Source organism: Parus major, chromosome 5 (assembly GCF_001522545.3).
Source record: "Parus major isolate Abel chromosome 5, Parus_major1.1, whole genome shotgun sequence".
In the NCBI taxonomy this organism is placed as follows: Eukaryota; Metazoa; Chordata; class Aves; order Passeriformes; family Paridae; genus Parus; species Parus major.
Window position 1 is genome coordinate 60171182 of NC_031774.1, and position 14745 is coordinate 60185926.

The 14745-nt window shown below is 49.0% G+C and overlaps 1 protein-coding gene across 1 annotated transcript; it reads left to right on the forward strand.

Moving 5' to 3' along the window:
• Positions 1 to 1571: 1571 nt before the first annotated feature.
• RPS29 (ribosomal protein S29) lies at positions 1572 to 2155 on the forward strand. Its single transcript, XM_015632210.2, has 3 exons — positions 1572 to 1708; positions 1852 to 1951; positions 2030 to 2155. Exons 1-3 carry the CDS (start codon positions 1647 to 1649, stop codon positions 2036 to 2038), a joined length of 171 nt encoding a protein of 56 aa, XP_015487696.1. The 5' UTR covers positions 1572 to 1646; the 3' UTR covers positions 2039 to 2155.
• Positions 2156 to 14745: the final 12590 nt, after the last annotated feature.

The window sequence follows — 14745 nt, forward strand, 5'->3', positions numbered from 1 at the left end:
GGGAGCGAGGGGACATGGAGGATGAGGGGACATGGAAGGTGTGAAGGGACATGGGGAATTGAGGGAGGACACAGGAGCTGAGGGTGTTGCCGAATCTTAGGGACTCTAAACACGAACGAGTCAGGTTTAGAAAGGAGACATTGTTTATTCTGCACAGGACGCGAGATGGGAATTGTCCACAAATCAAGCACGCCAGGGAATAAAAAGCAAAATGATTTATACACCAAAGTTTACAAAAATCCGCCCATCTAATCCCCAGTTCCCACCTACCTAGTGCACAGTCATGGCCAAGCACGACATAATAAAGTTTTCTCTAAACATCAAGTAAAGCATAACACACCTGGTGACATCTGTTGGCATTGAAAAGAGGGGTTAGAGGGGAGAATGGTGCCACCAGCAACAGAGAGCAAAGGAAGGGACAGAATTCTGCATAAGAACATGGAGGGGATAGCGAGTGTGAGAGAGGGGACATGGAGGAGTTGAAGGGATGGTGCGTGTGAGGGGACACGGAGATCTGAGGGGACACAGGAGCTGAGGGGACACAGAGGAGCTGAGGGGACACGGAGAGCTGAGGGGACACAGGAGCTGAGGGGACACGAAGAACTGGACAGACACAGAGGAGCTGAGGGGACACAGGAGCTGAGGGGACACAGGAGCTGAGGGGACACGGGGAGCTGAGGGGACACGGAGAGCTGGACAGACACAGAGGAGCTGAGGGGACACAGGAGCTTAGGGGACACAGGAGCTGAGGGGCAGGTGGGTGTGATAACAGCAGCTCAGGCTTCATAAGCGACAGGAAGGCGCAGTGAGGGCTCGGTGTCGGCGCAGCCCGGCCCGCCCTGAGCCGGCATTCATGACATTAACCACCATTGGCAGAAAAAAAATAAAATAAATCGGGGACCCTTTTGAGCCGTGTGTTGTGGAGATGTGTGCTTTGAGGTGAGATTTGTGTGTGAGGTTTGGTGGGCGCTGTGCATGGAGTAATTGAGCGGCGCGGGGTGGGGTGCGGTGTTGGGGCAGTAGGAGGCGGTGTTTGCGCGTGTTGGGGTGGGGGCGAAAAGGGGGATTCGAGGGGATTGTGGTGTATTTGGGGTGCGGTGGGGCAAAAGGGGAGCCCGCGTGTCTCTGTGTTGCCCAGGCTACGCTGGCGTGGCTATTCACAGGCGCGATCCCGCTACTGACCGCCACGGGAGCTTTGACCTGCTCCGTCTCCGACCTGGGCCGGTTCACCCCTCCTTAGTCAACCTGGTGTCCCGCAGCTCCCCGCGGGTCACCATATTGATGGCGGCCTTAGCTTGGACGCCCGCTCGGCACAGCGCACGGCAGCCCAGAACTCCTGGGCTCAAGCGATCCGTCGGGCTCAGCCTCCCCGGCAGCTGGGACTACAGGCGCGCGCCACCGCGCCCGGCGCTGCCTGCCCGCTCCGCCGGCGATACGAGCTTCCACAGCACTGACGTCACGGGATAGGCGGAGCGGCACCGCCCCGCGGTGTGACGTCACGGAGGGAAGGGGGGAAAGCCCCCGGAGCTCTGGCGGTGTGACGTCGCAGGGCGGGAAGCGCGCGCCGCGCGGTGCACGCCGGGAGGCGCCGTGAGGGGTATAAGGGCAGACGGCCGCCGCCATCTTCCTCTCGGCACCGCGCAGCCATGGGCCACCAGCAGCTCTACTGGAGCCACCCCAGGAAGTTCGGGCAGGGCTCCCGCTCTTGGTTAGTGCTGCTTCTCGCGCTTCCCGGGTCGTGGCTGCTGTCTCACCCTCTCCTCCCGCCTCGCTTCCCTTCCTCTCCCATTCCCACCCTCTTCCCCGGCGCCATTCCCCGCCCTCACGCGCCTCTCTCTGTTCCCCTCACAGCCGCGTGTGCTCCAACCGCCACGGCCTCATCCGCAAGTACGGGCTCAACATGTGCCGGCAGTGCTTCCGCCAGTACGCTAAGGACATCGGGTTCATCAAGGTGAGCCTCGCTGCAGCGGGATGGGGCTCGGGGGTGCCGCTTCGCGCTGACTCCCCCCTTCTCTCTGCTCTCTTGCAGCTGGACTGAGCGCCGGGAGGATGAGGCGACAGCCAGGAGCTCCCGGGGCGTCTCAGGATCTTCCTGACGCATCTGCAGCGTCTTGGCTCGGCCTTATTTAATAAATGGTCTCCTAACCCAGCTGAACCGTGCGTGCTTCCCTTCTGTACAGGTTTTAGCGGCTGTGGGGGTTCTTGCGTGGGCTGCCCTGCTGTGCTCGGCTTCCCAGGTTGCTCCAAGCCCTGACCAGCCTGGCCTTGGACACTTCCAGAGATCCAAGGGCAGCCACAGCTTCTCTGAAGGGAGTCAATTAAAGACATTTAAATGCCAGGGGTCTGGAATTAAACTTCCTGAGTTTATTTCCCGAGTCCTTTAGAGGGGAGTACAAGTGTCTGGGTGCTGTTCTGGTGTTGCTCTGAGGGGGCTGACAAGGTAAATTCTCTTCATCACATCTGGAACGCCAAATGCTGATTCTTCCCCTTGGGAATCCCAAGGAGGCTTTATAGTGTCCCTTTTTGTTTATTTATTTTGGTTATGAAACCCATGAGGTGAGGAGGGAATAGCAGCAAATCCAGGTGTGCCCATAGCAAAAGCTGAAGGGCTTTGGGATCATCATGGAATTTGGAATGGTTTGGGTTGGAAAGGACCTTAAAGTCCATCCAATTCCAGTCCCCTGCCCTGGGCAGGGACACCTTGCACTAGGTGGTGAGGAAGCAGCTCCTTCCACCTCCTAAATCCATCTGTGTGTGGCATCACCTGGGGAAGGGTTGGCTTTCCTCACCAGGAGGTGGTTGGGCCTCTCATTTTGGGTGGAAATGTTTAAATGCAGGTTCTTGCCAGACAGCTCTTCAGTGTGAAGGTTCTGTGCTAAAAAATAAAAAATATTCACTTGCTCTGGTGGTGGTTTTGGGATTTTTCCTGCCTGATTCTTGTTGATGTATTTAGGGAGGGGAATCCTGTGGGATGTGTTTGCTTGACTTCAGTGTGATTCTCCAAAACCAGCAAACTCATTGCCTTTTTAACCAAAATACTTGAATTTCTGGGGGGGTGTGGGGGTGTTTAACTGAGATATAAAATTTCAGAGAAATGCAAAATTGGTGAGGATGCAGAATGTGATGGGAAGGTCTCTGCAGTTCCCACTGCTGTGTCCAGCTTTCCTCCTGCTGCCTCTCAGAGGTGCTTGAGGCACTTCCCAGTGGCAAATCCATGTTTTTCCCATCATCTTGGACACAGGAGGATGCTCCCATGCTGGGTGCCACTGAGAACCTTGGAAATGGCAGCAGCTTTGGAATTTTTTGGGTTTTCAGAGCTGCAAGAGCTGTTCAAGCCAGGCAGGGAATTGCAGATATTTGTCCCTGTTTCCTGAACAAAGCTTCTTCCTGATGGTAAAAAGGATTTGGGATCATTTTCCCTGTGCTGCCCTGAGGATCTGGGCCCCAGAACAATTATTTCCTCATAATGGAAAACAAAAATAAAACATAGCTGGGTATGGCGATTGCAAAGCAAATCCCTATTGAAACCAAAGCTGAAATAAGTTTTTAAATTACCATGTGAACATTCAAATACCTCTATTGGCACCTAATTTTGTGCAATTACAAAATTCCAATTGCCTTTTCCCTGTTCTTTTGCTCCCATCTTTTAAGCCTGAGGAGAAAGTGGTTGTAGGACAAACTGTAATTCCTTTTTACCTCATTGCTGCCTTAACCAGGTATTTATTGCCCAAAATACAACGAAGATGAGCTACCAAAACCTTGAATTTTCCTGAGCTCAGCGTGGAAATCACATTTTGTTTCTGGTGGCTCCACTCTGGAGGTTCAGGGATGTGAAACTGGAACTTTATTTGGATGCAAAGTGATTTATAAAGAGCTGCTGATTCCCCTGAAGAACAGGTGAAATCAAAATCCACTTCAAGGACTTTGCATTAATAATAAACAACTCATGAATGTTTTCCTTTAGGGAAATGTCCTGCTGGGAGCCAGGGAAAGTGATGCCTTGGCTTTGGGAAAGGGGAGCTTCCAGCTGCAGGATTGGAGTTTATCGGGGATTTGCACTGCTGAAACCCCACTAAATGGCATTGCATTGTGCACCTGATCAAACCTCTGCTTGTCACAGGCTCCAGGAGGAATTCCAAAGGCTTTGGGGAAAACTTTGGCTTCTCAGCTCATCCCAAGGCTGGAAAAGGAAGCTGAGAGTGCTCTGTGGGAAAGCAGAATTCCCATTCCTGCTGGGAATTGCTGAGCTCTGCTGTCCCTCCTGTTTGTGGGACCAGGCTGGGCTCTTTTCCTTCTCCCAGGTGGCTCCCAATCGCCTGGATCAGGAATTCCCCAGACACTGGAATAAGATTTCAGCTCGATATTCCTGGTCTGACATTCCCCATTCCTGCAGGGATCAAGCTCCCCTGGGGAGGTTTGGAGGCTGCAGGGGATGCTTGGAGGGATGCTGATTTTAGGGCTGTCCAGCATTCCAGAGCCAAGCTGGAGGCAAAGGGACAAACCCAAATGTGGAAAGGAAGGAAACCTCCAGAGGGTGGGAGCAGGGCCAGGCAGCCTGAGAGGATACAGGGAATTTATCCAAGCACACAGGAATCGGGAAGGACAAAGCCCTGAGAGAATTAAATGTGGTCAGGGCCATCGAGGGTGACAAAAATGTTCCAAAGCACCTCGGTGATAAAGAGCAGGGAAAATGTGAAGGGAACAGGAGGGTGAGGGCTGGAACCAGGCTGGGAGAGCTGGGAATGTTCCCCTGGAGAGGGGAAGGATCCAGGGAGAGCTCAGAGCCCCTTGCAGGGCCTGAAGGGGCTCCAGGAGAGCTGGAGAGGGACTGGGGACAAGGGATGGAGGGACAGGACACAGGGAATGGCTCCCAGTGCCAGAGGGAATCGTGGTATTCCCGCTCCAGGAGCAGCAGCTAGATGGCACCGTCAGCCTGCAGTTCCCTCTCCTTGCTGAATCCATGAATCCCAGTTTTCCTTCTTAAGCTGGAGCACGCAGGAATTTGTCCTGCAGAGTCCCTGTCCTTGCTTTCATTTGGAAAATCCCAATATTTTGCATCCTTGCTGCTGGACAGCAGGATTGGGGCAGTGCAGAGCTCTCCTTGCTCCCACTTGAGCCTGTGACACTGGAAGCAAAATTCCAGTTGGTTCCTCTCCTCTCCCTTTTCCTTTCCCCTTTCCTTTCCAATGCTGTCATTTTGGGGAGAAAGTTTAAAATCCCACCCGGACCAGGCAGGTGCTGGTTATCCCTGATTTTCTCCTGCTTCTTCCCATGCTGAGCTCTCCTCATCCTCGCTGGCACCATGGATATTCCTGACCTTTTATCCATAAATTCATTTTAGAAGAGTCAAACTCAGGGACATTTGGGGGTCACTTTGTGGGGCCTAAAGCTGTGCTGAGCTCCAGGGAAGCATCGCTCCTGCACCCAGCACCAGAGATTGGGGTAAATCCCATGGATTTGGGTAAATCCCATGGATTTCTCCCTGCTGATTTCCAGCTCCAGGTTGGAATTGCAGTGATGTTCACATATCCCAAACTCCCGCTTTATAATTTGATTTATTCCTTTAGCACAGTCCTTTGCTAAACTTTCCCCATCCCAGGAGTTGTCCCTGGGCACAGGGAAATCTATCAGGAATTTTTTTTTCAATGGGAAAGGTGGTCCATGGAATTGGCTGCCCAGGGGGGTTTGGAGTGCCCATTCCTGGAGGTGTCCAAGGAATTCCTGGATGTGGCACTCAGTGCTCTGAGCTGGGGATGGGGCACAGCTTGGACTTGATGATCCCGAAGATTTTTTCCATCTTGATTCCGTGATTTTCCACCATGATTCTGCTCCAACATCCAGGAAAATCCAGGCAGATGGGATCAGGCTGTGTGGTGAGCAGAAGTGCTTCTAAATAAAACATTCCCAAGGGCTGGCATGAGGCACCAGTGGCTCTCATTCACGCCTCTTGTTGGAAATGTGTTCCTTGCAGACAATGTTTATTTATGGCATGGAAAAATCTATTTCGATCCAATCATTTCCATAACTGAATATTTATGCCAACAGCCACTGAATGTTCCTTGACTGAACGGAAAAGTATTTATTCAGTTATAAATGTTTACTTGTTTTGTGGTAAAACTGCTTTAAACAAACTTAAAAATCAAATTGGTGCCGTTCCCACTCGCAGGATTGCTGTGGTATATTGGGCAATAAACATTGCAATGGGTAATGCTGGAATTGTCATTCCAGCTTGAATGTATTCCAGCTCTGAGTATTTACACCTTTAATCTCGGAGAGAGCTGGTTTAGGTGGGATACTGGGAATTGGGAATTCCTGGCTGGGAGGATGAGGAGAGGTTGGGATGGATCCTGTGGCTGCCCCTGGATCCCTGGCAGTGGCCAAGGCCAGGCTGGACATTGGGGCTGGACACTGGGACAGTGGGAGCTGTCCCTGCCATGGCAGAGGTGGAATTGAGGTGGGATCTGAGATCCTCCCAACCCAAACCACTCTGGGATGAACAGGCAGAGGGTGGAGTCCCCATTCCTGGAGGGATCTAAAATCCCTGTGGATGCAGCACTTGGGGACAAGGTTCAGGGAATGGTTGGACTCAATCTTAGAGGTCCAGCCAGGGATGGGGATCCACCCCTGCCCTGGGCAGCTGTGCCAGGCCTGGACAACCCTTTTCCATGAAGAAATCTTCCCAAATATCCAATTTACACCTCCCCTGGCCCATCCTTCCAGGGCCATCAAATCCAACCTATGGCAAATCCCTGCCTTGTCAGCCAGCTCAGAGCACTGAGTGCCACATCCAGGAATTCCTTGGACACCTCCAGGAATGGGCACTCCAAACCCCCCTGGGCAGCCAATTCCATGGACCNTCAGCAATTCTCCAGCCCCTTCCCAGCTCCCTCAGCCCCTCCTCACATTTTCCATATGAAAACTATGGATTCCATAAGAAAAGTTGTGGAGATTTGCACGGAAACCTCCTGCAATATTTGCCCCATTCCAAGTGCAGGCTGTGGGAGGTGGGTTTGGCATCTCTGCTTTGTGTGAGCCCCTGCTGGACTCAGGGAACATCCAGAGATCCCTGAAACCCCAGGTGGGGATCAGGCACAGCTTGGACCTGGTGATCTTGGTGTCTTTTCCCACAAAAACTCTTCTGTGACCTTGCCCAGGTGGGAGGAAGCCCCATCAGCACCCGCTGCAGAGCCTTGTGAAGGAGTTTTCCCTCGGAATGACAATTCCTGCAGGAATGAGGCAGCAGCTCGCTGGGTCAGCACAGCTTTTCCAGCTCAATCCAGGTTGAAGTCAGCCTTGTGCCTCAGACCATCATTTTCCAGCACTGGAGCTCCCAATCCAAGCCCAGCTGACCTTTGGCAGGGCGTGATTCCAGAAATGTCACCGCTGCTCCTCATCCTGTGTTCCCATCCATCATTCCCACATGGACTAATCCGAGGGGACAGGAGCACAGCCCCTCCAAGTGATCCCAGTTATTCCTCATTACTCCCCTTGTTCCAAGCCTCTGCTTCCCCATCCGGCACCAAAGCCGAGCCCCTCATTCCAGCCTGTCCCTGCTTTAGGCCTGGAATCAATTAGGCAGGACCCGGCCCAGTGGCTCGGAGAGCGGCTTAGAGCAGCCTTAATTTTGATTAATATCTCCTCCTGCCTTTCAAACCATCTAGGCACGACTCCCTGCCCAGCCAGCCTTGTTAAAATCATAAATCAATCCATTCCCTTCCCTTCAGACGCTCCAAGACCTTTCCAGTTGCTGCCATCCAGCTCCTGCTGCCACGGACTTTTATTTACTGGGTTTGCCTTTGCAGAGAGGAAAACCCACTCATCAAAGCCAAAAAAAAAATTTTAAAAAAAGCCTGGAATTTGGATTTATTTTAAAGGAATTCAACTTACCTGGTGAGGGCAGGATGCTTTGGACAGCTCTGTCCAGGCTGGGAGGAAACAAAGTCACCCCAGGGCTCATTTCCTGAGATTTTGGCCATCCTTGGAATGTTGAAACATTGAAACATTCCAATGTCCTAAATGGATAATGGAAAATTACATTTTCCATGCAAATGGTGTAAAAGTGGGAATGTCAGAGCTGAGCTTTGGCTTAAAGCCACAATGAGTCTAGGCTGGTTTTTCCAGTGATTTCCATGGAAAACCAAAAGGGGCCATTCCCATGGAAATTCCTAAGCTCAAGACAGGAGGTTCCCGATGTCCTTGGGGGTTTCAGCCGTGTTTGAGGTGTCCTTGTGGGCAGGGCAGGGTTTGTCTGCAGGGATCAGCGCTCCGGGGGCTCTCCCACTTTTCCCAAATCCAGGAGCCGACTGTGAAGAGATGTTTGCTCTCCCTTTGGGAAATGATCCAAAGTTTTCCAGCTTGGATTCCTCGAAAAATGAAACAATTGCTGACTTTTCACTTCATTCTCAGCCTTGCTGCTGATTCCCTGCTTGCCGGAGGGGCAGGGCCCAGCGGAGCTGTTAAATTCCCAATTTTTCCGAGGACAGTTGGCTGGGCAGAGGATGGAGACCTTTAAAGGACATCTAAAGGATGAAGAGTGAGCAAAGCCCTTCTTGGGCAGCAAAAATTCCCAGAACCTCAGAGGCCACCAGGACGAGAGAAAATCCCAAGTTTTTCAGGTTTTGCAGCTCCAAGCTGTGAGAGGGATGAGCTCAGACATGGAAATGGCAGCAGAAAATGGGGAATGCTCCTTCTCAAGGATTCTTTGGGAATGGAGACCTCCAGCAGGGACCTGGTGCTTTCCCACATCTGGGATTAGGGGTTTGTCCTTGGGAATTTTTGGGGTTAAATGGCCGGGATCTCCTCCAGGGATTTTGCATCAGTGTGGGTTGTGCTCTCCACAGAGCCTGGGATGCTTCATTCCCTCTGAATCCTGGAATTTTGGCTTGGGAAGGACCTTAAATCCCACCCCATTCCCCCCTACCTGGACAGGAACACCTCCCACTGTCCCAGGTGGCTCCAAGCCCCATTTCCTGCTCTCCTGTGTATAAAATCCCAGTTTTCCCTGCTTGTGAGGTTTGTCCATCCCTCTCCAGCTGCTCCAGGGAACATCAGGAACATCTGGATGATCCCAGCCCACGTCCCCATCCTGCTTTCAATCCTGATTTCCCTTCTTGTAGAACCAGCTGCTTTTCTCTCCTTATTTCACTGTTTCCTTGGATTGCAGCCATTTCATCCAAACTCCCTCTTGCTGCTGCTGGAGCAGGAATATCCAACAATTCCCTGGGAAAAAGCTCTGCCTTGAAAAAGTTCCAGCTCAGCAGACAGGTGGGGCATTGTTCTGATTGTTCAGGGCCAGTCTGGATGCTTTGGCAGCCTTTGGAGGGATTTAATTCACCCACCACAGCAGAAAAGGAAGAATTCTTTCTTTATTTCTCCCTTTTAAAACCAAAGATTGAAATGCCCCTTCTCTTCCAGATGTGAATTTACTCACAGAATTCGTGCTGTGTTTCCAAAATTTAAAACATTTTATTGAATTTATTTAAATATTAAAATTTATTATGATTATATTTCTTTATTTAATTTTATTAATTTAAATTTAAATTTTAAATATTTTATTGAATTTATTTAAATTTAAGATTTCATATTATTTCTATTTCTATTTCATTTTATTAATTTAAATTTAAATTTAAAATATTTTATAGAATTTATTTAAATTTAAAATTTCATATTATTATTTCTATTTCTATTCAATTTTATAAATTTAAATTTAAAATATTTTATTGAATTTATTTAAATTTAAAATTATTGATATTGATATTTATATTTATTTAAATTTAAATTTAAAACATTTTATTGGGCTCATCCACAGAGTGAGGGGATGATGTGTGTGCTCCATCCAAGGATGGGAAAGGTGGTGGGAATAAATCAGGATGTCTTGGATAGGGTGGGACCTGAGCTCAGCAGAAATAATCCGGATTAAAGGGTGAAGAAAGTGTGGTTTGGGCTGGGATAAAGTCAATTTTCATTCTAAAGCTGGTGTGGGGATTTAGATTTGTGGGAGAGGGGGAATGAAATCCTTGTTTTTTCTTTCCCTATTAAAGTGCCTTTACCTCCCACTTTTCCCCTTCCCGGTTTTCTCCCCATCCCATGGGATTGTGATAAAAACCCTGCTGGATGCTGAATCCCCCCGGACTGGGGGTTTTGGCATTTTGGGAGGACAGGGATCAGTAGATGGAGCTGTTTGTTCACATTTCCCGGTGATTTACAGCGGGATGCGATTCCCGGCCTTTGGAAAAACCCCTGGGAATGTTCCATTCCCGCTGTCATCCTGAACCATTCCCGCTTGGAACGGCATTTAAGGAATAATGCGGACTGGAGGGGGTTTTCTCCCAGCCGGATAAAATTCCAGAGCGGATGGGATCCCAAGAAAGCTGCAGAGGATTTTTCCGAGCGGAACAAACTTTTCAGGGATGTGCTGAGCCCTCCCTGCTCCTGGATCCCTGCGGTTTGGAGCTGCAGCTGGATTTTCCAGGGATGGGTGAGGGGATGGAGCTTCCCAAGGAAAGGTTCTCTTTGGAAATTCAAGGTTTTCCCTTGGCTTTTCCTGCTTCCAGCACAGGGAGGACGTGGAGCTGCTGGAGAGAGTCCAGAGGAAACACCGGGATCCAAGGGATGGAGCAGCTCTGCTGGGAGGAAAGGCTGGGAAAACTGGGAATGTTCACCTGGAGAGAAGCTTTGGAATGGCCTGAAAGACCTACAGAAAAATTGGGGAGGGAGGATTTGCAGGGATGGAGGGACAGGATGAAGAGGAATGGATCCAAACCAACAGAGAACAGGTTTAGATGGGATATTGGGAAAGAATTCCTCCCTGTGAGGGTGGGGAGACCCTGGAATAGAATTCCCAGAGAAGCTGTGGCTGCCCCTGGATCCCTGGAAGTGTCCAAGGCTGGGCTGGACAGGGCTTGGAGCAGCCTGGGACAGGGAAAGGTGGAACTGGCTGAGCTTCAAAGTCCCTTTTAACCCAACCCACTGTGGAATTCCATGATTTTCCAACTGGGAATTCCACTGGGAACTCTGGAAAACACCAAAAATCCCTCTCCTCTATTCCACAAACTTTTCTTCCTCTTCCTCAGCCCACTCCCAAAGCACGTCACCCCCTGCTGCTGGTTGGGGTTTTGCTCCGGGGCACAGCCACTGATGTTTCTGGATTTTCCCAGCCCTTGGAAAAAAGCAGGATGCTGCTAATTCCATATTATGGGATGGTGAACTCTGGTGAATTAATTGTGTTTAGGAATATGTCCCACTGAAATCCTGGGCACTGAGGAGTGTTCACCTGGGAGCTGAGCCATAAAATCCAACCCACATTAAAAAACCGTGGTCTGTGCTCTCGGGGCATCCCAAAAAAAACACTTTTGGTGTGAGAAATGAGGTGAAAATCCTTCCAAAAATCCTACAGGAGCGCTTCTGTGGTGTGGGAATTGCTTCTCCAGGACAAGGCCTTAGGGCTGGGGGCATTTAAAAGGTTCTGCTCTTTAGTTCCAGAGAAACTGGAATATCTTGGTTGATTTTCCAAGCGGTTCCCCAGGTCTGGAGGATTCTCCATCCGTTTGTTTATTTTAGGATTGGAATTTTTTCTCCAGCAAATAATCTGGGGATGGTCATTGATCCTCAGGATCAAGCTCCAACCTGGTTTTCTGTGATCTTAATTCGAGGTCTTGAATATTTTAATTTTTTAAAAAATTATCTTTTATTTATATATTGTTTATTATAAATAAATTATGCATTATTTATTATTTTTCTTATATATAAGCAATTTATATTATATTATATTATATTATATTATATTATATTATATTATGCTATATTATATGATGCTATATTATATTATATTATATTATATTACATTATATTACATTACATTACATTACATTACATTACATTACATTACATTACATTATATTATATTATATTATATTATATTACATTACATTATATTATATTATATTATAATTTTTATTTATTAAAATTAATATTAATATTTATTTTAAAGGTTTTTACAGTTTAGCTTGTCCCCCCATCAATGATGAACAGGAGGGACGGAAAAACCCCTCATCCCAGTGGGAATTGTCCCTATCCCTGGCCATAGGTTTGGAATAAACCCCTTTAAAGTCCTTTCCAACCCAAACTATTTTTCCATTCCAACATCCCGAAAAACTCGGGGTCCTTTTTAGCAGAATTGAATTCCCTGTGTTGCTCAGCCAGGAATTTTCCTGCTGGGAAGATCCCAGTGAGTTCAGGGATGTTGGCAGTGTGGGAATTCTGGCTTTTTGTGGATATCCCTGTGGATTTACCTATGGATATACCGTGGATATCCCCTTTTTGAGCCTTCCCAAGGGATTATTTCCTCCTGCTTTCCCCTCTTTTGTTACAAGATCCCATAAACTCCAACCCTGTTTTTACAATTTCCTGAACCTCCTTGAATTTTAGGGTTGGGTGTTTTTTCTCTTGTTTAAAACAACTCTGTTCATTCCCTGCTTTTTTCCTCCTCAAATCCCTTTGCTGGGGTTGTTTTCCTTGAACCGGGGATCTGGTGGTGCTTTGCCCACTCCTGGTTAAATTACTGAGTGACATCTACCGCATTTGCATCCTTAATTATTACCATTTATGCTAATTAGGCTTCTTCTTGCTGTCACTCGTCAGAGCTCCAGCCAGAGCTGGATGAGCAAAATGTCTGTTACAAAGATAGATGGGATGCAACCAAAATATTCCAATGAATATTCATCCTTTCCCATTTTGGGACCGTTCCTTGCCGGTTCCATTTGCACTTTTGGGTTGGGCCAGCTCCGTTTGTGGGCAGGGCTGTCAGGCAAAACAGAACCCTTGGCAGAAGTGGATTTTTTTTTTCATTTTCTCACAGCCAGGAGGAAAATTTTCATGGAATTTGCTCCAAGAGCCAGCACTGGAGTTGGGGATGGGATGGGTGAGTGGGGATGGAGGTGCTCCTGGAAATGTGCATGGATGGAAATGTCCTTGGAGGAATAAAGGGGTTTTTACTGCAGCTCCGGGGCTCAGCCTTTGGTTTTCTTAATCCAGATGCTGCCTGAAGGTCGTTCCCATATCCCAAATGTGGTTTTGGGATAATTGCCTCGTGCCTGGGCGCCTGGGACAGTGGAAGGTGTCCCTGCCCACGGAATGAGATGTGTTTTAAGGTCCCTTCCAACCCAAACCATTGGTGTGGGATTTATTTTGCTTCATTGCTGGACACAGAAATCCCTTCAGGGCCTGAGGTTAATTCCTGTCAGTATTGCAGGAGCCGCTCCCAAACCTGTCCCTGGTTTTTCTAGGAGGAAATGGTCTCAGGAACACATTCAGGGATGAATGGATGAGTAATTAATCTGTGTCCATGCAGGTATTCCCAGCCTGGCTCTGCCTGGGTCTGGGATGTGCTGTGGGGTCTCCTCCTGAACAGTTACTAAAACCAGAATAGGGCATTTTATATATAAAAAAGTTTAATTATTAAATATTTCCTATTTTTAATGAGAATTAAGGCCGTTATTAAATCCTGATGCCTTTATTCCCTCACTTCTGACTCCTGGGGCTGCAGGACCTTTCACCCTCTCTAAATTCCCAGCTCCTCCTCCTATTTCCCAGCCGGGCTTTCCATCTTTTCCCTGGCACCGCAGGGCAGGAGAATCACCCGAAATGGGACAAATCCTGACACAAAACCGGCAGAGAGGGAAGGGCTCCTCTTTCGGGGTGGGGATGGAGCTGGGATGCGATGAAGGGAATTTGGGAATTTAGTGGGACCTGCTGCTGGTTCTGGACCAGGCTGATCCCGGCTGGAAGCGTGGGATGGGTGGATTCAGTTGTGTGCCCACACCTGGATTTTCGGTCACTCCAGGTTTTCCATTTTTCATTTCCTTTCTTTGTTTTTCCCCTGACTTGCCTTCAAAGCCGGTATTTATTTTACCCGAAGCGAGCTCCTCATCAAACAAATCCAAGCCACGGATGCTATAATTAGCATTAGGATATTCTAATTTTTCTTCGGGCATAATTGGAAGGTTTCTCCCATTTCGGGATAATCCTAAAACGATCCCATTTTATGGCTCATTTGCCAGAAGATGCCTGGAAAGCTCTCGAGGCTTTATCACCCCTTATCAATGGGTAAAGAGTGTCAGACCGAGGGAAGGGGGAAAATCCCAATTTTCCCAACTCTGCCAACTGAGCTGCTTTCCCCGAGCGTTTGGAGATAACGAGCTGCTAAAAGCTCTGAAAACCAAAAATCTCCCTGCCGGGGCTGATTTTGGGCTGTTTGGGGCAGTTTTGGGTGGATGCTGTGGACACTCGGCTGCTTCCACAGCAATTCCCAGCTCCAGGAGGGGCTTTAGCCCTTCCCGCAGCTGCACTAATCCCATTAAATTCCCTCCTGTTCCCTTCCTAATGAGCCCAAATTAATCATGCCCGATGGGTTCTTGTTGGAGGGTGCCTTCATCGCTCTTCTTCCTCCTCATTGACCTCTAAGGCAGGCCAGGAGGGGGGTGGTTGGTAGCCAAAATCCAGAAATGCTGGCCCAGTAGGGTTTGGAGGGGGCTGATACCCCAGGAGAGGCTGAGGGAGCTGGGAAGGGGCTGGAGAATTGCTGAGGGAGCTGGGAAGGGGCTGGAGAATTGCTGAGGGAGCTGGGAAGGGTCTGGAGAATTGCTGAGGGAGCTGGGAAGGGGCTGGAGAATTGCTGAGGGAGCTGGGAAGGGGCTGGAGAATTGCTGAGGGAGCTGGGAAGGGGCTGGAGAATTGCTGAGGGAGCTG